This window comes from Emiliania huxleyi (genome assembly GCF_000372725.1).
Source record: "Emiliania huxleyi CCMP1516 unplaced genomic scaffold EMIHUscaffold_385, whole genome shotgun sequence".
Classification (NCBI taxonomy): Eukaryota; Haptophyta; order Isochrysidales; family Noelaerhabdaceae; genus Emiliania; species Emiliania huxleyi.
Window position 1 is genome coordinate 54,053 of NW_005199082.1, and position 27,167 is coordinate 81,219.

The window sequence follows — 27,167 nt, forward strand, 5'->3', positions numbered from 1 at the left end:
TCATGACGAGGACAAATACGCTCCCGATCGAGCACGGGAGCTCAAAGGCGAACGCCAAGATCGTGTTGAGGATGGTGCGCCCTTGCGCAGCAAAGACGCCGCCAGTGCCAACGCCAACCAGCAGCTGCCCCATTGGTGGCGACGGCGGAGGAGGGGAGGGGGGCGGTGACGATGGCGGCGGTGATGGTGGCGGAGAGGGCGGCGGTGGCGATGGTGGAGGTGATGGGGGCGGCGATGGCGGTGGCGGAGGGGGCGGCGATGGTGGCGGTGGCGGCGGCGATGGCGGCGGCGGCGGCGGTGGCGACGGTGGCGGCGGCGACGGAGGTGGCGGAGGGGGAGGCGACGGTGGCGGTGACGGCCCGGTGGGTCACGATCGGGTTGAAGATGATGAATTTCAGCCCGACCGCCGCCAAGCAAAGACGGTGCGCGCCGCTTCCATCGCCTCTTGCGTCCACATGCCGTCGGCCGGCTTGATGTGTCGTCGCACAAAGGTCTCGGCGCGAGGCGGCGAGAGCACCACCGGGTCATTGAGCAGTGACTCAAACACCTCCAGATTTCCGCCCTGGAGCGAGCCATCATTCTGCGGCTGCGGCATGACGGGACGCACTGCGTGGATGAAGAGGGCCTCAGCCCCGCGTCGTGCACCGTCGCTCGTGAGGCATGGCGGATGCGCAGGCCGCGTGAAATGAATGATATCCGCCGCCGGGTTGCGTCTGGCCCTTGGAACGGGCGCAGCTCCCTCCCACCCCTACATACGCGACCATCAGGTTCTCGGTCGCCTTGTCGAGGTCAAAGTTGGAGATGGCTAGCAGCCGTTGCGCCTCAGTAGAGCTATCTGGCAAGCCAATGGACTGCGCCGTTTGCATGTACTTTGCCTCCTGCTCCGCTCTCGACTGTGCGGGTGCAGCCGTCTGGTGCAGTCACACCATCGAAACCCGTCGCAGACATGGCCTGCTGCGATGCGGGGTTCGACAGCGCACCGAGCGACACCGCTTCAGCTGGCAACACGGTTGCGATCGCAGCCGGCTGCGATCCTCCTTGAGCCCACCCAGCCCCTGCGGCATTGCTCGACGACGGCGGGGCCGGCACCATCATAGGCGTCGGGAGACCAGCGGAAGACGAGGCGGCGGCGTGCGGGCCGGCGGGCTGCACTGGCGGCGGCGATATGTAACGTGCGGTGCAATCTCCTGCACAGGTACGGTCCCAGACTGGAGTCCCGTCTGCAATGGCGCTCGGTTGTGGTTGCAGTGGCCGACGCAGGGTGTGCCGGCCGGCTTATGCTGCTTGCAAACGGCGCACTCGAAGGCCTTCTGGGCGGGGTTGACGTTGGATGCGTACCTGTGCGGCGTGCCCGACCACTGCCTGGCACTCATGGCAGACTACCACGTCCGTGCTACCCCGTGCTACCCCCGCCCCGAGGGCCCCTATCCGGCGCTCCCCAAGCTGCAGAAACGAGCTTTTAGTGGCTATAAGCATAGGCACTGAGATTATGGTGCGCGCGGAGCGCGCTGGTGCTACTCGGACATACGCGCGGAGCGCGCTAGCTAGACACACGCGCGGAGCGCGCCGGCTAGATAAAGCCGTACCGCGGAGCAAGCAAATCAACACAACCGTTCGAATGCTGACGCCGCAAGTCGTTGCCGCCGGTTGCCAAAGTCCGCCTGGATTGCTCAGCAGCACAAGCATCCACGGAGCCAGCGAGCGCCGAGCGACATTGCCTTGACAATCTTGACTGAGCCGGTCGGCGGGCAAACTTGTAAAATGGTTCCGATGGCCGAGGTAGCTCCGGCGGACGTGAGAGCACGGCCTGACGATCAAGCACGAGAGCGACGAACGGAGGCGCAGATAACTGGCGGTGAACTCACTGCTGATACCTGCTGGAGCTGCGGAAGATGCAGTGGTACTGCCACAGACAGAGCACCGCGCGCTCCGGCGCGCCGCTGGAAAGCACGCGCGGAGCGCGCCGCTGGGTAGGCGCGGAGCGCTGCCACTTGAGACTGGGCCTGTGGGTCGCGGGTGGGCCGATTGGTTCCAGCGTGTGAGTCAAACTCTTAATAGAGATCGCAATCTAGCCCTCCACAACCCTCAAAATTTTCTTCGGGGCGCGCGCTCCGCGCGCGGCGCTCCGCGCCTCACTCCTTGAGCGTCATAGGCGCTGACCCGCACATGTTCTGCAGCTTGGGGCCCGAGACGCTCGGCGAGGGGCTGTGCAAACCTCTGTTGTGTTGAAGAGGCAACCTAAATGCTACTGTCTCTTGAATAAGGTCCGAGACTGGAAGCCCCCGACGTCTGTTCGTTACGGAGAGACACGCACAGCCACACGCACAGGGCATTTCAACACCAAAAGAATCTAACTCTGTAACACTCGGGTTGCTGACAGACTGCGCCCAAACGCTGAACGTAATACAAGCTACACAGCACACATCTCACGCTCAATTCAAGCCTTCAAGCCTCATGTCGCCATTGCATCTCGAGACCGCGCTCGCTTCGAGCGACCCCGTGCACTCGCTCTCGCGCGCCGCGACTCATCCGGCCTGGTCAGGAGCAGCTCGGGCGGCATTGTCCACGAGTACTCCTTGGTCACCTACGTTCACCCGCCAGCGTGAACAGGCGTAAACCACGGCCCGCGCTGTGCTCGCCGCCAGTCTTGGCGCCCTCTGGCGCCAGTACGGCCGGTCGAGTCGTGCGGACCAGCACTCCTTCCACAGCGATGCCGCCTACTCACAGCCCCCGTCGCTGCGAATGGCGCCCCGCTGTTCGAGCGACCCTCCGTGCAGCGGCTGCGTCGCCTCGCCCGCGGCCTCCGACCCCCCCTCCCGGCGTGACGAGCGGCCTCCCCTCGCCGCGCCTACCTTGCGCGCGAGGTGTGAGCTAGCCGCACCTCACCGGGGGAGCTGCACGCCTCCCTCTCCCCGCGCCCTTCCGCCGCCTCTTGCGCTCCCTGCCCTCCTCCTCGCCCTCGCCGCCCCTCCTCGCCGAACGCTCCGCCCCGCGCTCACGACGCGCCGCCTAACGCGGTCCGATTGTGACGGTGAGCCGTCGTCCACACCGCGTGCTCCGCCGCCACGGCGCCGCCTCCGCGGCGGGGTCGATGTACTCCTCCCGCCACACGCGCCGCCGCTCCTCGCGGTTGTACAGGAAAGCACGCTGCCGCCGCCTGCATCGCCAGAGGAGAGCTGCCGTGAGAACAGAGGCCGCCGAGCCCTTGCAAGGGAGCGCAAGAGGGCGCAGCGGCGTCGCCGCCTTGCCTCTATCCCCACACTTCGGCTACACTCCCGCCGCATCTCGGCTACACCTCTGCTACAGATCGGCTATGACTCGGCCGCCTCGAGTAGCCACGCCGCCACCCCGCAGGCAGCTCTCCGTCACCGCCCTCCGGCTCGTGGCTCGCCTCGCCGAGGGCGCCAGGCGCCGCCGCCTCTGCGCCGCGACCGACGGCGTCGCCCTCGCCCCCCCACTCTGCGCTTGAGCTGTCGTCCTCCGAGCTCGACCACGGCGACAGCGCGCACCTACACCACACACGGGCGCGCTTCCCAGAGAGGCGTCCTTCACACGATCACCGCCCCACCGCGGTGTGAAGAGCTCGCACGTCGAGGCCGTCTGCTCTGAGCCGGCGCCAGACACCCCCGCGGCCCCCCAGTAGCTCGCAGGCACGCTCGGCGCGGCCGTGGCCGCCGCAAAGCCAGAGGAGGCGCGCCGAGGCGGCGGCGGCTCGGGGCCGTCCATGTCTCCCTCCCCGCCGGCCGGCCTGCCCGCAGGGGCGTCTGGCAAGCTTGCGGGCTCCTCGCCGCCGCGCGCCTCGTCACCCGCAGCCGCAGTGGCGGCGGCGCGGTCGCGCCGGTTGAGCGCCTCCCGCAAGGGCAGCCACCGGCCGTGCTCGGCTTGCGCGAGGACGTGCGGGTCCGAGCAGACGGCGCACAAGCAGCCGATCGCACCGCCGGCGGAGGGCAGCACGTGCGCCGCCCGGCCGCAAGTGTGTCCGCACGGCAGCGCGCAGCCGCACGGGCGTAGAGCGCTGTTGGAGCCGCCGAGGTGCCACTGCCAAGTGTCGCCGCCCGCCACAGCACAGAGCTGCCGCACAGTCGCATGCCATTCTGCCCGCCAGCCCGCCCGCGCACGACCGCCTCCCCTGCCAACACCCCTGCCGCCGCCCCTGCCGCCGCCGGCGGCGCTGGCTCGTTGCTGCCGCTCCCTCCAAGTCAGCACCTCGCCGTCGTCCGAGTCGCCCCCGCCGCCGCCCTCGCTCCCGCTCCCGCCGCCCCCGCCGCCGCCTCCACTGCCGGCTCCGCCGTCGCCCTCACCTCCGTCTCCAAGCCGGCCCCCGCCGCCGTCTCCATCCTCTGCTCGGTCGGCGCGGCCCCGCCTCGCCTCGTTGAGGAGCTCCTCGAGCCCAAACGGGTCCTAACATCTCCGGGCGATCTCGGCTCACCTCGGGCAACCTCGGGACGAACCGCACGACATTGCGCCTCGTCCGACGGGGCAGCGGCGCCGGCATCGGAGGCGCGCGGCGAAGCGGGGCTGGTCGCCTTCTGCGTCGACGGCGCCTCGCCGCCGCTCCTGCCGCCGCCGGTCGCCTCGAGGCCGAGAGGGAGCGCAGCCTATTCACGGCAGCGGTGTGAAATGCACGCCACCCCGACGAGCGCGAGGAGGGGAGGGGTGGGTTGGCTGCGCGCCCCCGCGAGTCCCTCTGTGCGCGCCAGCCGACCGACCTTGCGCCAGAGCTCCGACCCCGCCGACAGCATGTCGAGGTCGCACGCGCCTGCTCGCAGCGGAGGAGGAGGCGTAAGTGCGGCCGGGTCACAGGGCTGGTCGGCACCGCTCGAGGGCGCGCGCAGTAGAAGCCAAGCCGCGCACGCGAGAGGGCGACGCAGATGCGGTTGTCGATGGCCGTGAAGCCGAGCCGTCCGCCCGAATTTGAGCGGACGAGCGAGACGAGGACGAGGTCGTTCTCCTCGCCCTGGTACGCGTCGACGGTCGAGAGGACGAGCCCGTCGAGGCCACACGCCGCCAAGCCGGCGCGCAGCCGCAAGACCTGCGGCGCCAAGGGCGGTGGCGCGTCGGCGGGTAGGCGTGGCGAGTGGCGGGTGCGCGGCGTGGCGGTCTGCCTGCCCCACGTAGGCCGCGAGGATGGTGATGCGGCCCTGCGCGTACCCCAGCCCGACGAGCAGCGCGGAGAGGCAGAGCAAAACCTCGGCCTCGTGGCTGTTCTCGGGCGAGAGCAGGTCTCGCCTCACCCGCTCCGCCGCCGCGTGCGTGATGAAGTACGCCGGCTTGGCCATCCCGAGCACCGGCGGGCGCGTGAGCGTCACCGCGTGGTCGCGCAGCTCCGGGTAGATGGGCGAGAGCAGCCGCGAGATCTGCGGCCGCATCCGCCGCTGCGTGCGCAGCCGCACGTACGGCACGTTGTTGTTGAGCGCGCGCTCAAAGAGGGAGACGGTGAGGCCGTAGTGGAGCGCGAGCTCGTGGCAGGCGGCGGAGGGGCGCAGCTGCTGGTGGTCGCCGATGAGGAGCAGCTGCGCGGTCGACTTCCCGAGCGAGGCGAGCACGTGCGCCTCGAGCACCTGACGAGAGGTGCGGCCGAGGTGCGGCCGAGGTGCGGCCGAAGTGTGGCCCGTGCGCACGTTGTAGCACCTCCGCCGCCTCCTCGAAGACGGTGACGCGGCAATCGAGCTGGCGAACGAGCTCGTGGTACTTTGCCGCGCCCGTGGTGGTCATGCCGACAACCGCCGCGCCACGCAGCACTGCGAGCGCCTCAGCGTCGTCGACAGCGCGCTTCGCGGCGCGCGCGAGCCGGTAGGCACCGAGCGCCGCCTCGAGCTCGCGTTGCGCGCGCGTCTGTGCGCCCAATCGGAGGGCGGCGTACAGCGCCCGCCGCTCCGTCGGCGACAATACGTCGAGGGCGACGCTGCGCCCGCCCTCCGTCGCCGCCACCTCGGCCGCCTCGCAAGCGTGGTCCAGCTCGGCCGGCGACATCGGCGACGCGAGGCGGAGGTCGGCGTGCGTCGCCTCGCCGTGCGCCGCGCCGCCGGCGCCAAGCCATTCAGCAACGCCGCCCGCCGAGAGCCGACCCAACGCCGTGTTGAGCGCTCCCCACAGCGGCTGCACCTCGCGCGGCGGCGCGTGCGGCAGGGAGGAGCCGCGGCAGAGCAAGCTGCCCGACAGCAGCCTCGGGCCCCACGCCGCGTGGCAGCGGCCGGCGACAGAGGCGAGGCGCTCCCGCGCCCGTCGCAAGTCCTCCGTCAGGTTGTCGCTGAGCCGCTGCTCGTCTCTCGAGCGGTGGGCCTGACTCAGCAGTCCCCACCGGGTGGCGGGGAAGGTGTGCTAGTCGCGGCGCCGCCGCTCGTCTCTCGGGCGGTGGACCTCCCTCGTCCGCCGGAGCTCGGCCAAGTTGTACGCGCGCAGCGCCTCCGACTGCGACCGGCCGCCCACGCGGACGACGCGCGGCTCGAAGGCGAGGATGCCTGTTCACAGGGACGTGGTGTGAAGAGACGGCTGTCGGGCGGCGCGCGGCTCGGAGGCGAAGATGCCCTCGAGGAACTGGTCCAGCGCGTGATTGGTTTGGCAGAGCACGAGGATGGGAGGCGCGCTGCCGCCGCCACCCCCCGCCGCCAGGGCGGCCTCCTCTGCCGCAGCGTCGACTGCGACGCTGCCAGCGGCGGAAGAGGAAGAGATGCCATCCTCAGCGGCGGCGGAGCCGGCGGCGGCGGCGGTCGCCGCCGCCTTCTCGTGCAAAACTCGCTTGTGCGCGCGCCAGCTCCGCACCGCTCGAGGGGCAACGGCACCGCCGCTGCCAGTGGCGGCGTCGGCGGCGTCGGCGGTTGGGGCGGCGGCGGGGGCGCTCCCGGCTGCCTCTTCGCCATCCGTCTCTCCGCAAGCCGCCTCCCCGCCCACAGCCTCCTCGCTGTCATCGATGCGGAGGATGCACTCTTCCGCCGCCGCGAGCGACGCCGCCGCCTCCGCGGGCGCGGGCGCGGGCGAAGCGGGCGGGTCCGCAGACGGCTCCTCCGGCTCGCCGCTGCCGAGGAAGCAGGCGTGTCCGGTCGGGTAGCAGGCGGCGCCCGACTCCTCCAGCGCGCGCCTCTCGTCGCAGAGGCGCTGGAAGAGGGGCGGCGGCAGCACCGAGAAGCCACGCCGCTCGATCCTCGTCAGCCGCTGGTGGCGCTGCTCGAGGGCCGACTCTGCGAGCGTCTCCTCCTGGCCGCCGTGTAAGCTCAGCGGCGAGTCGGCGGCTCGGCGCGAGACGAGGCGAAAGGAGGCGAGGGGGACGGACTGCGGCAGCGACGCGCCCTCCGCGCCGGTGGCCTCCGGCGCTGCCTCCGGCGCTGCCTCCGGCGCTGCCTCCGGCGCTGCCTCCGGCGCTGCCTCCGGCGCTGCCTCCGGCGCTGCCTCCGCCACACCCTCCTCGGAGGCTGCCTCCTCCACCTCCGGGGCGAGCTCGGCCACCTCTGAGCCCGCCTCCGAGCCCGGCGCGTCGGCTGCGCCGGAGGCGGCCTCTGGCGTCGCCGCTGCCGACTCGGCACTCCCCACCGCGGCCTCGAGCGCTCGCTCGGCCGAGGAGGTCGTCTTGTACGTCTGGGCGATCAGCGCGAGCGTGCGAGCCTCGACCTCGCCGCCGTCCTGTGCGGCGTCCACCTAGTAATGAACGAAGTAGTTAATAACTAAGAACAGGTGGAGCTTATCGTCCTGCGCGGCGTCCACCAGCTCCCGCGCAGCGTGCTCGTCGAGGGTGCCGTCGCCAGCCTAGTCGTCGACGCATTCATTCTGGACCACTTATCTGGCGATCTCCCTAGCGAGGGTGCCGCCAGCCTTCGCCAGACTGGTGGCGCGGTCGAGCAGCGCGCGGACGTACGCGACGCCATCGATGGTCCGGTAGGGCTCGCCGTCGCCGCCGCTCGCCGAGGGAATCGCGCCGTCGGCCGGGCTCGCCTCCGCAGCCTCGTCGGCGTCCGTCTCGGCCACCGCCCGCGCGTGCGCCACCGCCGCCTCCACCGCCGTGTCGAAGAGGCCGAGATAGACGAACCTTCCTTCCTTCTTGCGCTTCGCCTCGTACCGGCCGTTGCGCGCCTTGTGCACGCCTCGGTAGCCGGTGGCGTTGCTGCTCGACAGGTGCAGCCGCACGCCCTCCGCCGCCTCCGCCACCGCCGGCGCTGTCCCGATTGCCCGCGCGTACGCCACCGCCGCCTGCACCGCCGTGTCGTACGTGCCGAGGTACACGTTCCTCCCGTCCACCTCTTGCGTCGCCTTGAAACGGCCAGAGGCCACCTTGGACACGCCCGTGTAGCCCGTCCGGTTGCTGCTGGACAAGTGCAACCGCAACCCCTCGACCTCCACCCTCTCCGTCCCCTCCGCTGCAGCGAGCTCCCTCTCGTCGGAGCTGCTGCCGTGCTCGGACTCGGTGCGGCTTGAACTGCCGCCCGAACTGCCGCCGCCCTCCACCAAGCCCGCCGCGGCCGTGCCGCCGCCCTCGTCCTCCGCCGCCCGTGCGGCCGTCAGAGCGTGCCTGTCGGCCGCCCGAGCCCGCGCCGGCGAGGAGGCCCAGAGGCGCGCGTTGCGGAGCAGCGTGCGCACAACGATCAGCCCGATAAAGGTCTTGCCTGTGCCGGGTGGGCCCTGCACGAGCCCGAGCCGGCGCGAGAGCAGCGCCTTGGCGGCGGCGATCTGCCGCTCATCGAGCGACGTCCCCTGCGGCACGCCCCCGCCGTCGGCCGCCTCCCACCCTCCGCACACGTCGACCAGCTGCCGGCGTCCTATAGCCGAGACCCGAGATCTAGCCGAGATCCACCCCGCGCATGCCGACCCTCGCGCCAGCCGGCGGCCCTGCGGCAACTCGTTGAAGATCGGGCGCACGTCGTACTGGCGGCCAGCCGGAGAGAGGTACGAGGGCGGCGCGTCGCACGCCTCATACCGCAGCAGCGCCTCCTCGAGCGGCAGTCGCAAGCCTGCCCACAGCGGCGCAACGTGTGAAGAGACGTGTGGAGAGACGCCTCTCGGGGGGCAGCAAGCCGAGTGCAGGACTCGCCTCCGGCAGGCTCGCCCTCCCCCCTCTCCCCGCCGCCTAGCCGGTGGCGGAGCAGCGCCGCAAGGACCGGCCGGTACGCGCCCCAGTACGCCCCCGCCTCCACCATCGAGTAGCGCTCGCCGGACCGCTCGGCTATCTCGACGGCGAGCCGCGTGTCCTGCGGCACCGCGCCCGCGGAGAAGGCCTCGAGCCCGGCGCCGTCGCGCTGAAAGGCGACGAAGAGGGCGCCGTCGCCGCGCTCGAGCGCGATTTCTCGCTTGGCGACGATGGCGCAGCGGCAGCTCCGCCATCCGTCCGGCGAGAGGAGGACCATCGAGCCGTTGACGAGGCTCGAGATCTCCGCCCCAGCTGTCTCCGCCCCCTCGCCGCCGAGCGCGAGCTCGTGCAGCAGGCCGAAGGGCTCGCCCGCTTGGGCGCCTGGGCACGCGTGGAGCTGTGAAGAGACGCGGCTCACTGAGGGCCGGAGGGCTCGCCCTCGCGCCTCGGATCCGAACCCCCTCGTGCAGCCTGACCTCGCGCGGCGGCGTCTCGCCCCGCTGCAGCGCCGCGAGGGTGGTGCGAAGCGGCCGCACAAAATCCTCGCGCAACAGGTTGTAGTGCGTGCGCAGGCACTCCTCGCTCGTGAGGAAGCCGGCGGTCTGGTTGGGCGCAGGGTCGACGCCACTCCCCGTCAGCTCTGCGGAGCGGGGCAGGATGGCGCCTTGATCCCATGCGCCGTCAGTGCACCACATCGCTCCTCCTCCTCCCCCTCCCCACCCTCCCCAATCCACTCCTCCTCCCCCTCCTCCGCCGCCTCCACCGCCGCCAGCGCAACCCTCGCGTGCGCCTCTGCCGCGGAGCGCGACCGCCTAGTGACTCAGCTGACGAGTCACAGTCGGCTCGTCGGTCCAAACTGCCGCTGCGCGAGTGGGACCGCCTCGGCGAGCCGCGTGCTCATCTCGGCAGAGAGGCTGGCCGAGGGCCCGACCGAGCCTCGCACGAGCTCGACCTCGGCGAGGAGCCGCTTGAAGGGGAGGCGCCTCGCGGCGGCGGCGAGCAGCGGCTCGCTCAGCAGCTCGAGCGACACCTCGAGCCAGGCGCACGCGAGCCGGTCCTGTGAGACACGTCACGGACACACGTCACGTGTCCGGGAGAGGGCTTGGCCACGGCGCTGGTGCAGCCGGCGCCTGCTTCTGCACCTCGAGAGGCGCGAGCCTCTCGTACAGCCGGCAGGCGGAGCGACGCACCGCCTGCGCGCACGGGCGTGAGGCGTGTTGGGAGAGGCGGCTCCACAGCCACGGCGTGTGAGCGAGTGGTGTGGCTACTGTGCCTCGACCCACTGCGGCGACTCGAGGAAGCAGACGAGGGTGAGGTGGGCCAGCGGCTCCCCTTTCTCCATCCGGCTCAGCAGCACCACGCTGCGGTGCACCTGAGGGAGCCGGAGAGCTTTGCTGGGAAGTGCTCGGAGCGTTCTCGTGCGTCCGGCGAGGCAAGACGCACGTCGGACTCATTCCAACACGAGTCGCGGGCAGACGCACGGAGCCCATTGCCGGTGCCAAGTAGAAGCTGAGCGATCGGAGGCGCGGCGGAGGCTGCCGCTGCACCTCTCTTGACGTGAGCCAAGTAGGCGCGGTCGAGCGAGGCGCGCAACGTCGGACAGAGGCCGTCGTGGGACCACGGCATGCCGGACGGAGCGTGACACGAGTCGAGGCGAGAGGCGAGAACGAGCAGGCCACACGTCGAGGGGAGAGGGGGCAAAGGGCCTCCGCGAAGGCAAAGCCCTCTACTCCTGGCGCCCGTTCTGTGGCCAGAAACATTGGCGTGAAAAAAAAACGCGACGCCTGTGGGCCCGAGAGCGATATGCCGTGTCCGCCTTGCGTTTGTTTCATAACATCGAAGGCTAAGCTCAAAAAAAAACATACAGTTAAGGCTAAGCTCAAAAAACAGTTGCACGGTGCACCGCGGCTCTCGCTCGAGCCCGAACTGCCCGTCGGACATGTCGGAACCGTCGGATAATAGCGACTAGCACACCTCTGTCAAGAGTTCCCGAGGAGTCACACAGTCCACCTCCCTGCGAGCGGGGCGGGGTGCGCACTGTGCCTCGGTGTTCGTGCGTCGCCCATCTCTCCTGGAGATCGGTCTGCTCTATTTATTTATTGGGGGTGCGCTTAGGCCTTAGCTCCCCGGCCCTGAGCGTGCGGTTACCGACTGCACTCCAAGCAAGGGCTCTCCATTCTCTCCATCCAAGTGCCCACACACACATGCACATGCACATGCACATGCACATGCATGCACATGCACATGCACATGCACAACGCACACACATGCATGCGTTTTGCATGCATGCCACACCCACATGCACAGACAGACACTGCCCCTTCCCCTATCCCCCCTCAAAAGACCTCACTCAAGGGCGAGGACACGCCTGAGGGAGGGTGTAGAGGATGTAGAGTTTTAGGATGTAGAGTGTGGAGCACTGTAGAGCTGTAGAGATGTAGAGCGCTCTGGAGCGCTGCAGAGCTGTAGAGCTCTACATCCGCCGCGTGACGATGCGCCTGCGTTGTAGAGCGATGTAGAGCGCGATTTGCTGTAGAGTTTGTTGTAGAGGCTCTACAGCCAAACCGCCGGGAAGGCAGTGACTCAAAGAGGTCGAGTCGCACTAATGGGGTGTACAGTCTCCGAGCTTACTGGAGCTCTGATGGACGGCCCTGACTATCCCTGACACACATGCGTTATTTTATTTTTCCAGCGATGGCTTCCACCGCGGCGGCGAGGCTAACGGGCAAGGTCGCCCTGGTCACCGGCGCGGGTTCTGGCATCGGCCGCGCGTCCGCCCTCGCGCTCGGCCGCGAGGGTGCCTCTCTCGTCCTCGTCGGCCGGCGACAGGCGCCGCTGGAGGAGACTGCGGGAGCGCTGAAGGCGCTCGACCCGGCCGCTGCTCCGCTGGTGCAGCCGACGGACTGCACCGATCCGGCGGCCGTGTCGGCGCTCTTCCGTGCCGTCGAGGAGCGTCACGGCCGCCTGGATGTCCTATTCAACAACGCGGGATCGGGCGCGCCGCCTCAGAGATCACTCACTCCGACCTCTGAGAGACTTGCGAGAGGCGCGTGAAATGTCGAGCGGCGTCGGAGACGCCGCATGCGTTCCGGTCGCACGTGACGGAGCTTGCAACTCTCAGGCGCCCCGGCTCTGCCCCTGGACGAGCTGCCGGTGGAGGAGTGGCGGTGAGATCCGCCGAGATCCGCCGAGATTGGTCGAGATCAGCTTAGAAGGAGATCAGCCACCCGCTGCCTGAGCCCGGCGTGAGAGACCTCCAGTCTCAGCGGGCGCGAGTCTGCGCCCCTCGACCCTCTGCCGAGCCCACGCCGCCTCCCTGCCGCCTCTGCTGCCAGCCGAGTGCTCAGCAATAATAATAATAATAGTAATAATCTCTGCTGCCAGCCGAGTGCTCGACGTCAACCTGTCCGCCGTCTTCCTCTGCTCGCGCGAGGCGTTCGCTCTGATGAAGCGGCAGGCGCCGCAGGGCGGCCGCATCATCAACAACGGCGACCCGCACACACCCCGCCGGACGCGCCTCCACGCACCTTAGCCACACCTCCGCCTCCGCCGCACCTCGGCCACACCTCGGCCGCACCTCGGCCGCACCTCGGCCGCACCTCGGCTGTATCTCGGCTGCACCTCGGCCGCACCTCGGCTACAGGCTCCGTCTCGGCGGACCGGCCGCGACCAAACAGCGCCCCCTACACCGCGACCAAGCACGCGGTGACCGGCCTCACCAAGAGCTGCTCGCTCGACGGCGAGATGTCGCCGAGACTGGCTCCGAGAGGAGTCCGAGAGGGGACGGAGGGAGTCGCGGCCGTCTTCGGCCAGCTGTGAGTAGAGACGCGTGTGGCTGGCACGCTAGGCCGGCCGTGGAACATCGCCTGCGGCCAGATCGATATTGGCAACGCCGACACGTCGCTCGCCGCCGCCTTCAAGACGGGCGTGCCGCAGGCGAGATCGAGCCGAGATCGAGCCGAGATCGAGCCGAGATCCGGCCCAGCTTTGGTGCGGCGAGACCGCCGCCGACCAAACTCGCTGCCTCCCATTTCGGTACATCTCGGCTCAACTCTCGGTCAGTCAATCTCGGTACACCTCGGCCGGCTGCAGCTCGGCTGCATCTCGGCTGCATCTCGGCAGGCGAACGGCGAGGTCAAGACAGAGCCCACGATGGACGTGGACGACGTCGGCCGCGCGGTGGCGTACATGGCGTGCGGTAGCCGAGATGGAGCCGGGGCGGAGTTGAGATGCAGGCGAGGCGTGGCCGAGGTTCAGCCGACAGCGCGTGCCGTGAGTAGGCGAGTCTGCCGCTCGAGGCGAACGTGCTGCAGATGACGGTCATGGCCAACAGCATGCCACTCATCGGCCGAGGCTAGCGCCAAGTCAGCTCGGGCAAGGTTGAGTAGAGAAGTGCATGTCGTGAGGCGGCGGCCACGCGCGATTCGCCGGTATGGCTTGCGACCGAATAATTTTGTACCGAGGGTTGCCGCGCAGCGCGAGACGCGAGAGTTTGCTCTAGTTCGGTGGTCGATTCCGGTTACCCCCCGCCGCTGAACGTCTTTTCTCTCATCATAAGGCCCTCTGCGCAGCACAGGACGAGTTTTGCCCGCGCTGCATCAAACATAAAAGTTTACGCGCATTACGGGAGATACACGACCCCCAGACGCCAGAGCGCGGTGGCCGGTGCAGCTGGCTCGTGGCAGCGCCGCCCCTGCCAGGCGGATTCCGGAAAGCGAAAGACTTCCGTCACATCTCACACACACGTACCAGCACGGCGAGCAAGTCCTCGCGCCGGCTGCTCCTGTGGGCTTGCCCACTGGCCGAATCACGCGTGACTACGACAGCGGACAGACCCGGCCGGAGGGGAAGCTGCACGGTGACCCGCAATCACTTTCCGAAGGAGATGTTGTACGAGCCTGTGGCCGGGTCCTTCTCCGCCTTGAAGTTGTCGAGCGACATGCCGAACCGGCCGAGGATGTTGTTGCCTGCGGCCGGGAGAGAGGTTGAGAGAGAGAGAGAGAGAGAGCCGCGCTGCACCGCTGTGCCCGCACAAACCCGGCCACATCTCCAGCCGCATCTCCGGCCCCCTCCATGTGCCCCCTCTCTGCTACATCGCCGCCCAAGTCCTTCAGCTTCCCGAGCATCTCCTCCTTCTGCGCCTCCAGCTTTGCCGCCGCCGCAGCCTACTGCCAGGACCAGACACGGTGCAGAAGGCTCACACCGCTTCCCAGCCTCGCCGCCGCCGTCGCCTCCAGCCGAGGCAGCGCCGCCGTCGCCTCGCGCCGCTCCTTGGAGCCGGAGGGCGCCTGTGGGGGAGGTGGGGCACTGAGGTGCGGCCGAGGTGCGGCCGAGGTGCGGCCGAGGTGCGGCCGAGGTGCGGCCGAGGTGCGGCCGAAGTGCGGCCGAGAAGTAGCAGAGAAGAGGCGGCGCCTGCTCCGCTACGCTCCTCATGTCCTCGGCCGCCTCCGAAGGCTCGTCCAGCGCCTCGCGCGCCTTTGCGCGGCGCAGCAGCACCTGAGCCGCGAGCAAGACAGGCGGGTCCGGAGCCTCGGAAGGGTCTCGTAAGAGTCTTGTCGCAGCAGCGCCTTGACGTAGCCTGGTCGCAGGGCCAGCGCCGCCGAGCAGTCCGCCACCGCGTTCTGGTGCTCGCCGAGCCTCGCGTAGCAGGCGGCGCGGTTGCCGTAAAACACCGCCCGCTCGGCGCACTCTGCGGCCACAGACACGAGGGATCCGCAGCGAGTGCGATGGCGGAGCCAGCGGAGCGGCGAGGTGAGATGAGAGCGCACTGAGGCCGCTGGCTAGGAACGAGCGCGGGAAAGGCGCTCGGGGCGAGTGCGGCAGGAAGCGGTCGCAGGGTCCGCAACCAGATCAGATGAGTCTCGGGTGTGCGATATGCTGACAGCGAATTTTATGACAGAGGCGTGGCGAGGCGCGCCGTCAGTGACTGCGTCGATGGCATCCGAGTAGTACTCAAGCGCCTCCACGTACTCGCCCGCGCCGAAAGCCGTGTTGCCCTGCTCCTTGGACAGCAGCGCCTCTGCCAGCGCCCGCGCCGCCGCCACCCTGCTCGGCTCGGACGGACCCATCCCGGCCGCAGCCTCGGCGATCGCGACACCGACTCCCCTCAAGCCGCTGCGCTGGTCAGCGGGTGTGGGCCTCGCGAGCGCGGGCGCGGGCGCGGGGATCTCCTCGATTATCGCCATTCTCGAGGCGCTGCGCGGCGACTTTCTCGTCCGCGGCTTGGGCAACTACCTGTAGCCTTGAGGCGCGGCGAGTGATCTGTGATCTGTAAGGGTCCGCCCGCAGACCCGAATTTGGAGGGCCTCAGAGGGCCTAAAAGTTTAATGTGTTCCTGCGCAAAAGGGGTCGGACACAGGGCGCAGCTCATGCTAAGAGCTAGAAGAGGAGATAGAGAGCAGCGAACAACTGAGGGAGGGTGTAGAGGATGGTAGAGTGTAGAGCGCTGTAGAGCTGGAGAGCTGGAGAGCGCTCTGGAGCGCTGCAGAGCTGCAGAGCTCTACATCCGCCGCGTGACGATGTGAGTCCGATGTAGAGCGATGTAGAGCGCGATTTTGCTGTAGAGTTTGTTGTAGAGGCGCTCTACAGCCAAACCGCCGGGAAGGCAGTGACTCAAAGAGGTCGAGTCGCGCTAACTAATGGGGTGTCTCCGAGCTTACTGAAGCTCTGATGGACGGCCCTGACTATCCCTGACACACAGAGAGTCACTCTGACGGCACACAACACCCTATAACTGCGTCATGACCAGCCTGCCATGTGTCGCCGGTGCCGCATTCGTCGCTGTGCTTCTTTAGCAGGCGGTGGACTGTCGGCTGCGAGGACGGTCGCATTTGCGCGAGGCGCGAGGAGAGCATTGCTGCGCGTTGCATGCGCCATGACTCGCGCCAGAGCGAGCGCGTGCGGGAGCTCCTGGCTGAGCGTTGAGTCCAGGCGAGTTGCGCTGGCCACGCGCTATCGCTACGCCGAGCCGAGCTGACGCGCCGAGGCGCCGGCCAGTCGCAGCCGTGAGGCATGCCACAGCAGCAGAGCCAGAGGCACCTGCCACCCATTGGGCGGGCAGACAGAAGGCCAGGGCAGCACTGGCAAGTGCTGAAGTGCAACGCGCCTCATGTCGGAGAGCGACCGTGCCTCGTTCGCCGCTTATGGTGTAGCGAGTTTGTTGTTAGGGTGCCCACAGGGCCCAAAAAAAGAAAGGAAAAAAGAAATGGGCCACCCCCGATCGCAGCACTTCGTGTTGGCCAGTCGAGAAATTGAGAGTGTGACTAGGAGGGTGGGACGCTGGGGATTCTCAAAGGTATACCCTTGGAATGGCCGGATCCAGCCTTAAAAAGTACGAGATCGCGCGCGCTTCGCGCACAGCACCGCCTGTTCTCCGCGGCTGTGTGCCGACGCGTGCCGTGTGCCAGCAGAGTTGGGCGCGCGCGGCGCGACGGCGCCCGCGAGGGAAGGCGCGGGTGCAGCGGCCGCCGGCGGCCGTACCGCCCGCCAGCCAGCGCAGCAGCGGCCAGCGCAGCGGCCGCCGGCGCAGCAGCCAGATCAGCCGGTGCGCGTGCGAGGCGAGTACTGCCGCCCGGCAGCCTTGAGGCGGCCGGGCGGCAGTACTCGTTCGAACTTTGCGAGCCGTGCGCGCGCCGAGGCGCGCGCGGCGCGCGCCCGCCCGGCTGCCAGTAGGAGGCGGCGCAATATGGCCTATAGTAGAGCCCTTGAGGAGGAGGAAGAGGCTGGCTGGCAGTGCTGTATGCCGCCGAGGGGCAGTTTTGGGGTGCTGACCCACGCCCAGGGGGCTGCAGAAGGCGTCCGCAGCCGGGACAACCCGCCCCCCCAGCCGAGGCTGGTCGAAGCCCACTTGACCACAGCCATGAGGAGTCCTCTTGGTGCTCCTGGCGGCCGTTGGAATGGCGAGCGCGCGCCGAGGGGGGGGGGGGGGGTCTTGCTTGCTCCACACCGAGCGCCATCGGTCCGGACCGGCGTGGTCACCGAGGGGTGGCCTGCACAAGGTCTGAGCCGCGGGCGCTCGGCGCCAAGTGCAGTGTCACGCTCGCGCTGGAGCGGGTCACAATGGGAAACCCTCGTTTCCTATGAACTCGGTCCCCCAACGGAAGAGGCCTCGCTCCTATTGGAACTGGCCAACATCAGATTTGCCTCGTGCGTCCCTTTTTGAGTCGGAAAGCTATTTTCTTTTGGGTCCTGTGGGCACCCTATTGTTGTAGAGCGCCTGAGACTCACGTTGTAGAGCGCCTCTACATCGCTCTACATCGGACTCACATCGTCACGCGCCGGATGTAGAGCTCTACCTCTACAGCGCTCAGGCGAACAACCACCTCGTCCCGTTATTGTGTACACCAACACCACAAAAAGCTCTCTCTCCTGCTCCTCACTCAGGGGGGGGGGGGTCACAACTACTGAGTCCCTAGAGTCTAGCTGCCACGTTCAAAACCAGGACGGCGGCGGTGATGTTGCTATCACGGGAGCGGGGGAGCGGGTGGTGTACGGGATAGTAGAGCAGGCGCTTTGTGGGTGGCGGGTATGGGCGGCGGCATTGGGGGGCCGGCCGAATCGTTAGCTGAGCTCCTCCCTCAAGCTCGATCACGCATGACGCACGTTGAGTGACAACGTCGGCGAGCTTCTGAATCAGGTTTAGGTTGCCGGAGCACACGCGCACCCATGGCTCTCCAACTCCTCCTCTGAGTCAGACACGCCAATGTCGACTCTCGACTGCGCCCTCCTCTTCCCATTCGTCGACTGCGCCCTCCTCCTCCTCCTCCAATTCGCCGACTGCGCCCTCCTCCTCCATGGGCTCGATCCGATTCCGCAGCGTGTCGTCCCCAGCGGCGGTGCTGCGCGGGAGGCGGCCGCGGGCACGCTGGGCTCGATCAGCGGCTTCCCCTCAAGTTGCGCCGAAATTTCACGGATTTGGCGGACGTTCTTGGTTTCAATTTTACGGATGTCTTGGTTGGCACCAGCTGAAGGCTTGCCCCGGCCACGCACGACTCTCAGATCGCCCACTTTCGCCACGGTACTGTGTTCGGATATTGCTATTGGCTCGTGTGGGGGTATATGGCAGATTTGTCAATGGTACCGCGTCTGCGACGCGGGCGCCTTGCGGGCAGAGCCCTTAGCCACCCTTTATATCTTGCGCGGTCAACAAACAAGAAAACAGACAGACACCGAACGAGTCAGCATTAACCAATTCGTGTTCTATGTACACAATGCCCGTTCCGCGAAGAAGCTGCTGCTGCTGCTGCTGCTGCTGCTGCTGCGCTGCTGCTGCTGCCTCGAGCCCGGGGCCTAGCTTCCCTTCTGCCCGCCGCTGCTGTAAACACACATCGCGAAAGGAAGGCAGCTTCACGCAGGCGCCGATCGCCCACGCGCGCACGCGAATGCCGCGCCGCGACGAGCGCGCGGCGCGCGCCAATGCGTTGCTCTGAGCCATGCTGCCAGCGCGCTCGAGCCCTGTCGCGCGCAAGTCTCGCGGCAAAGCCTCTGGCGGCATTCACGCGACGGCAGCGCAGCGATCAAAACACACTCCCAAAACGGGTTCCCTGGGCTTGCCTGCGCGACGCGCATTCCTGCATCTGACGCATGGGCCGTCCACACTAGCCCTCCTCGCTGCGATCTTTTGCCGCCACTTCTCCATGCCCACACCGCCTCCCGCCCCCCTGCGCCGCCGACAGACACTCAGGCTTCCAGACTCAAACATGGAGGACGAACTCGGACTGAGCGAGCCGACGTCGGCGCCATCGGATCCGTTTGGCATGGAGGGTGCCCCTCCCCTCGGTGACCCTCCCCCCGCCGACGATGATTTTGGCATGGGAGGCGCCCCTCCGCTCGGGGAGCCGCCGGCCGATGACTTCGGTGCGGGCCACCATCACCCAGTCGCCGCACCAGCAGCAGCAGCCCGCCGCCGCGCCACTCGCTGAGCGTACCAGTCACAACCGCCGCCCGCCCGCCCCTTCCGTCTCATCACGCCGGCCGCTTCCCCTTCGTGGTAGGCATGGGTATGGGTGGTGCGCCACCGCTCGACGGCGGCCTCGCCGATGACTCGCCGCTCGGCGGGATGGGAGAGATGGACGCGATGGGCGGCATGCCGATGGACGGCGGCATGGGCGACATGGGCGGTATGGGCGACATGGGAATGCCGGCAGCTGCCCACCACCGATCCTCTTCCGAAACTGCGAAACAAAGTCTCCTGACACGTGCTCCCTCTGGACAGGCGGTGGGAGGGATGGACGAGATGGGAGGCGGCACCGGCACCCTAGATGGCCGGAATGCGAGAATACACCGAGATCGCTCCAGATTACTCGAGATCTTCCTAGATCGGGAACGCACTCATGCATCAGGGCGAGCATCGAGAGGACGCGTCACCTGCTGCGGCTCAGCGCTCTCAGCAGACACTGTATTGCACCTCGTTGGACCTAATTTCACACCCACACTTGCCGCCGCTCACTTCGAACGGTGAGCAGCGCCTCTCCACATTTCTAGCTGTGACCAGGCATGCCGATGGACGGCGGGCAGCGGGTAATGGGCGGCATGGGCGGCATGGGCGGCATGGGCGGCATGGGCGGCATGGGCGGCATGGGCGGCATGGACTCGGCCCCGCCCGACTTTTCGATGCCCACCGTCGGCCCTCTCGCAGAGTGGAGGATGACACAGGCGCGCGAGCTGCCCTCCTCTTGCCCCCCCCCCCCCCCCCTGGCGCTTGTGCTAGTCCGTACCGCTGGAGACCCACCTGGCCTTGGGAGTGCCCCTTCCGACGCCCCTCCCGCTGCGTGCAGGAGAACAAGCTCGCCGAGCGTGCTTCGGTCGCCGCAGCGGCACTGTCCGAGAAGCAGGCCGAGGCGCGGAGCGCGCTCGACCAGTTTTACGCGGAGCGGAAGGTGAAGAGCGAGGCCAAGGCAAAGAGCAACAAGGAGGAGGAGGCGCCCTTCTTCCTGCGTTCGCCAGCGCTACGCGTGAAGGAGGACCAATCATTCACCGCACGAGGCGTGACCCGCGTAGGCGTCCTTCGTGGCCGACCGCGACGCGACAATGGCCACGGACAGCTGGGAGTCGGTGATGCTTGCCCAGCCTCACCTCAAAATCGCACCGTTCAATCCTGGACCGCATATAGCTCTCCAGCTAACCCAGCTCCTCCGCCCCCCCCCCCCCCGCCGCCGCCGCCGCCCGCCGCCGCCGCTAAGATTTGCAAGATGGTGGACCTCAACGTCAAGGATGGCGAGAAAGACAACCCAAAGCCGGTGCGCGCCCAAGCGAACCCCAAGAGATTCAAAAGAGACTTTGCTCCACATTTTGCCGGCACGCTTCTCTAGGTGGACCGTATGCGCGGGATGCTCTTCAAGCTCAAGGCGGCGCCCGCGGCTGGGGTGGCGTTCTGAGACCGCCCAATCGAGTTGGTGAGGCGGGCACCCGCCCCACTTGCTTGTGTCTCGCGCGGAGCGGGACAGGTTGAGCCGCACATGAAGCGAGAGGGAGTACTCCGCACAGCTGGATCGCGTCGCCTTTGTAGTGCCCTTTTTTGTGCACCTTTTGGAGCACTTGGAGTGCAGTCATTAACCGCACATCCAGGCGGGCCGGGGAGCTAAGAAGCGCACCCAGCGGGCCGGATGATTGGCATCGGGGTGCGGGCAAGAAAGCCCTAGGCCTAGCCCTGGGGGTGCGCGGTCGCAGGGAAAGGGCCTTAAAGTAAACACGGGTCCCCGAGGGTTAGCTCTGCGCTCCGGGTTTCCCCTAGCAGCGGAACGCCCCCTCTACTCGGGGCTAGTAGACACCAGACACTAGCACGACAACACACACATTCCTCACTGACATCACCGCTCGGAACCCCCCGCTCCGCGCACGGTCTCCTCATTACTTGGAGCACTTGGAGTGCAGTCATCAACCTCACATCCAGGGCCGGGGAGCTGAGAAGCGCACCCAGCGAGCCGGATGATCGGCATCGGGCTACGGGCTAGAGAGCCCTGACCGCAAGCTACCCTTCATTTTTTTTGTCAGTATGGCTATCAGCATGGCGATGCTTGGGCTGGAGTCATTCCGGTGCCGGTTGGCTGGAGTCCTACGATTCATCCGTCAGCTAAGCCTGCTCCGACTCGTCCCGCGCTGGGTGCGCGCTCGCGTGCGACGCCATCACGGCGGCTGGAAATACGCTTGCGACTCCGCCAACCATCGCAAGTGGCTGGCTCCGGCTCTCGAGGCGGCGGGGTTGCGGGAAGAGGAAGAGGGCTGGCGCGGCACTGCGGCGGTGCGCTGGACGCTGCGGAAGCGCGTACTGCCCGACCCGGTTGGCGCCGCAGCCTTCAACTGCCTGCCACAGCTGCAGCTGCTCGACGACAAGGCGTTGCTGGCGCTGCTCTGCCGCTCCTTCTCACGCACGGCGCCGCTAGTCACGCACGTGATTTACGGCGAGTGGGACGCCGCGCGCCTCGCGGCACTGCGCGAGCGGTGGGGCGCCTCTGCGTGCGACGAGCCGCGCTGGTTTCCAGATAGATGGGAGCAAGGTCACGGCACTGGAGCATTGGAAGGGTTCGAGTGGCGGCGGCGGTCACACGAGCAAGACAGAGACAGCAAAGGGCTGGCGGCGCCCCGACGCAGCGACCTCCCTTCTAACCTCCAGCCGTGCGTAGGTGGATCATCAAGGACGCGCACTCGTCGAACGGCTTCTCCGCCGCGCTCGACCTGATTTGACTGGTGAAAGTGAGCCTCACCTCGATATTTAATCAGTTAGGCTTCTCCGCCGCGCTCTTCGACCGGCTCTCCCGGCCGCTCGAGCCGACGGACGTGCCGGGAGGCTACTGCTACGTGGTGCAGCAGTACGTCGACCGCCCGCTGCTGCTCGGCGGACGCAAGTTCGAGCTGCGGCAGTACGTCCTCCTCTGCGGCGACGGCGCCGGCTTCACCTACTCGACCGCCCTGCTGCGCCTCGCGTCGGTGCCGTACGAGCTTCGCTCCGAGGACCGCCGCGCGCACATCACCAACAAGTACGTGCAGACTGGGTGGGAGAGCACGTCGGAGCTGGTCGGCTCGCTGGACGACATCGAGTGGACCTCGGCCCGGTGGCCAGGCTACGAGCGGCTGCTCGAGGCGTCCCTCCTCCCCCTCCTGCGGGACCTGCTCGACGTGCTGCAGCCGCTGCTCGAGCGAGGCCGCCGCGCCGCGCCCGCCTCCGCCTCGCCGCTCCACTTCGAGCTCTTCGCCTGCGACCTCGTCGTGACCGCCGAAGGGGTGTGCAACCGAGATCCAGCCGAGATCCAGCCGAGATCCAGCCGAGATCCAGCCGAGATGCAGCCGAGATCCAGCCGATCTCCTGGGACAGGTGGCACACCTTATGGAGGTCAACATCAACCCTGCCTTCGGCGCTTTCTCGGAGGCGACGCAGGCCGCCCTCGTGCGCCCGCTCTTCGCCGACCTCGCCGCCCTCGTCCTCCTCGTCGCCGCACGTCAGCTCGCCCTCCCACACCGTCTCTTCACAGCCCCACCCCTGTGAACAGGTCCTCCTCCCCGCAGCCGGCGAGCCGCCCCGCCCCGGGCGCTTTCGGCAGATCAGGGCCGCGGGGCAAGGCGCAGCGGCCACCGTCGCAGGCAGCGTGGCTGATGGCGAGGGCGGCGGTGAAGCCGGCGGCAGCGGCGGCAGCGGCGGCGCAGGTGCAGATAGCGCAGGCGGCTCAGACCGCAAAGGCGGCTCAGGCGCGGGCGGAGGCGGAGTCGGGCTCCCGCCAAAGGCGGTGGACGACCTCGCGGCGCACACGGCGTACATGCTCTTCAAGAAGAGCCACCGAAAGCGGTACGAGCGGCAGCCGAAGCCGAGCCCGTTGTGGCGCGGCGCGGCGGGCGGCGCGGGGGAGAGTGCCGGCAGCAGCTGCATGTCGGCTGCCGCCACGTCAAATGGCCGGCTTTAAAACGTTACTGTCACTTAGCGTCTACGTACAGTTTGTGGTTAAGAGAGTGGTGTCATTGGAAGAACGACGAAAACGAAATAATCCGCGCCGGATGCTGATCCCCGGGCGTGTGTGCGTGCGAGTGCTCTGTGTGCAGTGTGGCCTCCAAATCACCCCTCCCACCACACCGAGCCAGCTCGAGCAAACGAGGGAGCGCCGAGCCGCAGCCGAGGTGCGAGGATGACAGTACCGCGCGTGATTCAAAGCTACAACACCTCGACCTCCGCCTCGCACCCTATCAGCGGCGCCAACGAGAGCCGCTCCAGCACCAACCGCGGCGTCTCATCGCGAATCAGCAACTTGTGCCGCCCGGCGGGCGCATCCTCCGGCACCCGAAGCCGCGCCACCACCGGCCCGCCAAGCTCTGGCGAGAGGACACTGCCAATCGGCCAAAATTGTGGCTCTGCGGCGTCGTCGTCGGCCGGAGCCGCCTCGAGCGCCACGCCCAGCGTCCGGCCCCACTCCTGTGGCGCCGGGAGCGCGCGGTCGTCGTGCGCCGCGTCGTGCGCCGCCTCCACCTCCTCCCCTGTGGCCTCCGAGAACGGCGGCTGCTCCTCTTGCCGCGCCGCGACTTGCAAGCAGCGCAGCTCGAGCGCGGGCAATGCCTGTCCTGCAGCAGCGCGCAGCACACCCAGGGTGGCCGGCCCATCCTCTCCCTCTCCGTGTGGCTCCCCTGCGCCTTCCTCCTTTGGCTCTGCTACAGCGGCGAGGGTGTATGAGAAGGTCAGCGCAATGACGTCGTCAGCCGGCCCACCCTCGCGCACCAGGTCGACTGACGCCTCTACTCCTTCCAATGCAGGATTAGTAATGTGGAGCTCGCCCGAAGCGACAGCCTCCTTCTCTCCCAACCGGAGAGTAAAGCGGAAGCTGGGTGGCTGGCGCGTCCCCGCAGGAAGCTCAACCCGCAGCCCCTCAACCCAAGCGGCGTCGGTAGACTCCCCGGGTGGCGCCGATACTGCGGTGGAGCCGCTTGCGGCAGCACGCTGCTCGTCGACTCCTCTCGGAGTTAGAAGCTCGCAGAAGATGCTCAGCTCGCCCTCCGCCTCGGCGAGCGCCGCGCAAGCAGCCGCTCGCAAGACGCCAACCGCCAGTAGCATCGGAGCCTCGGTGAATGGCGCGGCGACGATGTGCGTCGCGGGCGCCAGCGGCACGCCCGCCGCGAAGGAACCGCAGTAGCAGTAGGACCCGGGGCTCCGATACTCTCCCGCCCCGTCGGGTAGATCGGCTTTGAAGGTGCCCCGATAAATGGCCCGGGCCCACTCCGTCTCGCCCTCGCCCTCCCGCACGCCCTGGGACCACTCGCCCCTGTAAACAGAGCCGTCAGCGACGGTGCACAGCGTTCCGACCCCATCTCTCGCATTCGCGTGCCACGTCCCCTCGTAGCGGTCGCCAGCGGCGGAGATGTGCAGACCTGGGCCCTGCCTGCAGTTTTCCTGAAAGCTGCCCGTGTACTGAGAACCGTCGCTCGCGACCAGGGTGCCCTTGCCGTGCATCTCGCCTCCAACAAAGTCGCCAGAGTACGTGGCGCCGCTCGCCCACCGCCGCAGTCCGACTCCGGTCATTTCGCCTTGCTGGAACGAGCCGGTGTACTCGGAGCCATCGGCAAGACAGAGTGTTCCGTTGCCGTGCATCGCGCCTTTGTACCACTCGCCGTCGTAGCTGAAGAATTTGTTAGCGAAGGTGCATCGGCCCCGGCCATCCCGCAGTCCGTCGGCGGTGCCACCCTGGTATGGGCTGTAGGCCTGGTAGTCGGCGGACATTGCGCAGGCGCGTTCGTTCGTTTCGTTTTGTTCGTACGTGTGAGAGAGGGGTCTCTCCCCCTTCTCGACTGTCTGTGCTTGTGCGTCTTGGGTCCGGAGTTGTGCGTTTATGTGAGAGAGGGCTAACCTCGAAATGTGCACCTTGGTGGCTGCGCTCCCTGTTTCACAGCCATCCGTGCTAAGGATGGCTGCAATTGCAGGATCCTAGCCACTCCGCCCTGCAAGCACGCGCCATTTTGGCTGCCTTCCAGCCAGTGCCATTTTGGCTGCGATGGCTGTGTCCCGGCCATCCGCCCGGCCGCATGATGGCTGTCATACAGCCGTCGCAGCCATTTGGCCGGAGGATGGCTGTCGCGAATTCGACCCAGCCTTCTCGCCGCCCCGACACGAGCCCAGGTGGCTCCACTCTCGCTCCGCGAGCCACCACACCTTGTTCTGGATGGCTGGCGTCGTTATCTCTCAGCCATCGCGTTGGAACGCTTGGTCAGGATCTAGTAAGCTTAGCCACTGGCCGCGCACGCCGCACTTGCCTGCGCCCTGGCCGCGCACGCCGCACTTGCCTGAGGGTATGGGGGTGGGCGCCACCCTGGGGCTACCCATAGCATCGTCGGCTCAGTGATGGGTATCCGGTGTTCGTGGGCTGTGTGAAAAATGAACGCGTTCGCCGTTATTCAACAGGCGCCCGCCGGAAACCGCATTCTCCGGGTCTGGGCTACAGGTACGTCTTCCCCGCATTCCCGGGATAGCCGTGTACGCGGCATCTGCTTGTTCGTCGCCGCCGCCACTACCACGTCACGAGTCACTGTTGTTGCTGCTGCCGCCGTCGCCACCCTCGCAGCCGCCACAGCCGCTGCCGCTGATGCTTTTGATTCTTGGACTCGCAGCGCTGTGGCTGCTCTGCCACACCGGCAGGAGCCGCACGGGGCCGCGGCAGCTAAGCCTCGCGCCGACACTGCTGCTGCTGCTGTCCTACGTCCCCACGGCTGCTCCGACTGCCTACGTCCCCACGGCTGCTCCGACTGAGACGCCCTCGGCTGATCCCACGTGCAGCGTGTGCCCCGAAGTTGAGGTCTTTAGCCGCTGTCCCACTTACGGCGGCAACCAGGCCGGCTGCGACTCCGACGCCGGGTGCGAGTGGTGCTTGAGCCGCAACAAGTGCCGTGTGCTCTGCACATGTAACGACGACTCGCCTTCCGCGGCGGCACTCTTCCAGAACTGCTCTTACGTCAACAACGAGTCCACCGCCGTCGTATCCTTCTGGCCGCCCATACTGGCGCCGGCGTACAGCGCCTACCCTCCCAACTGCAGCTGTGCCGACGCTCCGACGCTGCCTGCCACGCCACCGCCGCCGTCCCCCCCGCCGCCCTCTCCGCCGCCTCCGTCTCCGCCACCACCCTCGCCACCATCACCATCGAGCTCCGCGCCCTCGTCAGCTCCCTCCTCTTTGCCCTCGTCAGCTCCGAGCTCTGCCCCGTCGTCATCGCCCAGCGCCGCACCCTCCTCTTCGCCCTCGTCGGCTCCTAGCTCCGCCCCCTCCTCCTCGCCGAGCTCCGCGCCCTCTTCTTCCCCGTCCTCGGCTCCTAGCTCCGCCCCCTCCTCTTCGCCCTCGTCAGCTTCGAGCTCTGCCCCCTCCTCCGCCCCCTCCGCCGCTCCCTCCTCTGCACCACCCAGTTCGACGGCTTCGCCTACAGAGTCGCCGACGGCTTCGCCTACCGCGTCGCCCACCCCGCCGCCCACCTCGCCGCCGCCCTCACCACCACCGCCCTCACCGCCACCGCCCTCGCCGCCGCCCTCACCTCCACCCTCACCGCCGCCCTCACCACCACCGCCCTCGCCGCCACCTCCCTCGCCGCCGCCCTTACCTCCACCCTCACCTCCACCCTCACCGCCGCCGCCCTCGCCGCCGCCCTCGCCGCCGCCCTCGCCGCCACCACCCTCACCGCCGCCGCCCTCGAGCTCCGCGCCCTCGTCAGCTCCCTCCTCTTCGCCCTCGTCAGCTACGAGCTCTGCCCCGTCGTCATCGCCCAGCGCCGCACCCTCCTCTTCTCCATCGTCGGCTCCTAGCTCCGCCCCCTCCTCTTCGCCCTCGTCAGCTTCGAGCTCCGCCCCCTCCTCCGCCCCCTCCGCCGCTCCCTCCTCTGCACCCAGTTCGACGGCTTCGCCTACAGAGTCGCCGACGGCTTCGCCTACCGCGTCGCCCACCCCGTCGCCCACCTCGCCGCCGCCCTCACCACCACCGCCCTCGCCGCCACCGCCCTCGCCGCCGCCCTCACCTCCACCCTCACCGCCGCCCTCACCGCCGCCGCCCTCGCCGCCGCCATCGCCGCCGCCCTCGCCGCCGCCCTCGCCGCCGCCCTCGCCGCCGCCACTTTCAGGCGCCACCCTCACCTCCACCCTCACCGCCGCCCTCACCGCCGCCCC

At 68.0% G+C, this 27,167-nt stretch overlaps 7 protein-coding genes across 7 annotated transcripts; 3 read left to right on the plus strand and 4 right to left on the minus strand.

The window, feature by feature from the left end:
- Positions 1 to 2,359: 2,359 nt before the first annotated feature.
- EMIHUDRAFT_470164 (hypothetical protein) lies at positions 2,360 to 10,681 on the minus strand (the record flags this gene model as incomplete). Its single annotated transcript, XM_005771435.1, has 21 exons — positions 2,360 to 2,584; positions 2,655 to 2,717; positions 2,790 to 2,848; positions 2,919 to 3,009; positions 3,076 to 3,157; positions 3,327 to 3,509; positions 3,590 to 4,401; positions 4,440 to 4,598; positions 4,710 to 4,759; positions 4,855 to 5,032; positions 5,115 to 5,561; positions 5,632 to 6,282; positions 6,361 to 6,461; positions 6,783 to 7,632; positions 7,846 to 8,919; positions 9,087 to 9,436; positions 9,474 to 9,847; positions 9,892 to 10,112; positions 10,198 to 10,248; positions 10,335 to 10,427; positions 10,499 to 10,681. The coding sequence occupies 21 exons, from the start codon at positions 10,679 to 10,681 to the stop codon at positions 2,453 to 2,455; spliced, it is 6,204 nt and encodes a 2,067-aa protein (XP_005771492.1). The 3' UTR covers positions 2,360 to 2,452.
- A 1,044-nt stretch (positions 10,682 to 11,725) lies between these two features.
- On the plus strand, positions 11,726 to 13,413 carry EMIHUDRAFT_243355 (hypothetical protein; the record flags this gene model as incomplete). The annotated part of the gene is made up of 4 exons (XM_005771436.1): positions 11,726 to 12,025; positions 12,102 to 12,153; positions 12,879 to 12,982; positions 13,336 to 13,413. The coding sequence occupies 4 exons, from the start codon at positions 11,726 to 11,728 to the stop codon at positions 13,411 to 13,413; spliced, it is 534 nt and encodes a 177-aa protein (XP_005771493.1).
- A 228-nt stretch (positions 13,414 to 13,641) lies between these two features.
- On the minus strand, positions 13,642 to 15,300 carry EMIHUDRAFT_445018 (hypothetical protein). The gene is made up of 6 exons (XM_005771437.1): positions 14,973 to 15,300; positions 14,623 to 14,744; positions 14,468 to 14,551; positions 14,287 to 14,343; positions 14,157 to 14,220; positions 13,642 to 14,022 (listed from the first exon to the last, which is right to left on the minus strand). The coding sequence occupies exons 1-6, from the start codon at positions 15,238 to 15,240 to the stop codon at positions 13,925 to 13,927; spliced, it is 693 nt and encodes a 230-aa protein (XP_005771494.1). The 5' UTR covers positions 15,241 to 15,300; the 3' UTR covers positions 13,642 to 13,924.
- Positions 15,301 to 18,753: 3,453 nt separating this feature from the next.
- EMIHUDRAFT_243359 (hypothetical protein) lies at positions 18,754 to 20,430 on the plus strand (the record flags this gene model as incomplete). The annotated part of the gene is made up of 7 exons (XM_005771438.1): positions 18,754 to 18,817; positions 19,048 to 19,173; positions 19,548 to 19,675; positions 19,831 to 20,007; positions 20,054 to 20,107; positions 20,266 to 20,292; positions 20,365 to 20,430. 7 exons carry the CDS (start codon positions 18,754 to 18,756, stop codon positions 20,428 to 20,430), a joined length of 642 nt encoding a protein of 213 aa, XP_005771495.1.
- A 617-nt stretch (positions 20,431 to 21,047) lies between these two features.
- On the plus strand, positions 21,048 to 23,045 carry EMIHUDRAFT_458828 (hypothetical protein; the record flags this gene model as incomplete). The annotated part of the gene is made up of 5 exons (XM_005771439.1): positions 21,048 to 21,675; positions 21,777 to 22,168; positions 22,383 to 22,488; positions 22,709 to 22,832; positions 22,991 to 23,045. 5 exons carry the CDS (start codon positions 21,048 to 21,050, stop codon positions 23,043 to 23,045), a joined length of 1,305 nt encoding a protein of 434 aa, XP_005771496.1.
- A 1,101-nt stretch (positions 23,046 to 24,146) lies between these two features.
- Positions 24,147 to 24,746, minus strand: EMIHUDRAFT_75569 (hypothetical protein; the record flags this gene model as incomplete). Its single annotated transcript, XM_005771440.1, has 1 exon — positions 24,147 to 24,746. A coding segment is annotated over one exon (600 nt), but the record flags the coding sequence as incomplete, so codon positions are not given.
- Positions 24,747 to 25,205: 459 nt separating this feature from the next.
- Positions 25,206 to 27,167, minus strand: EMIHUDRAFT_118207 (hypothetical protein; the record flags this gene model as incomplete). Its single annotated transcript, XM_005771441.1, has 2 exons — positions 25,206 to 25,306; positions 26,156 to 27,167. Coding segments are annotated over 2 exons (1,113 nt in total), but the record flags the coding sequence as incomplete, so codon positions are not given.

Bases quoted from the DNA above. Each gene is read 5' to 3' on its own strand.
- EMIHUDRAFT_445018 (XM_005771437.1), bottom strand. From the start codon at position 15,240: ATGGCGATAATCGAGGAGATCCCCGCGCCCGCGCCCGCGCTCGCGAGG. The intron at 14,552-14,622 runs GCGCTGCTGCGA...CTCGCGGCTCAG, and splicing joins TGCGACCAGGCTACGTCAAG to GTGCTGCTGCGCCGCGCAAA. The intron at 14,344-14,467 runs GCGCCGCCTCTT...CCTCCCCCACAG, and splicing joins TGAGGAGCGTAGCGGAGCAG to GCGCCCTCCGGCTCCAAGGA.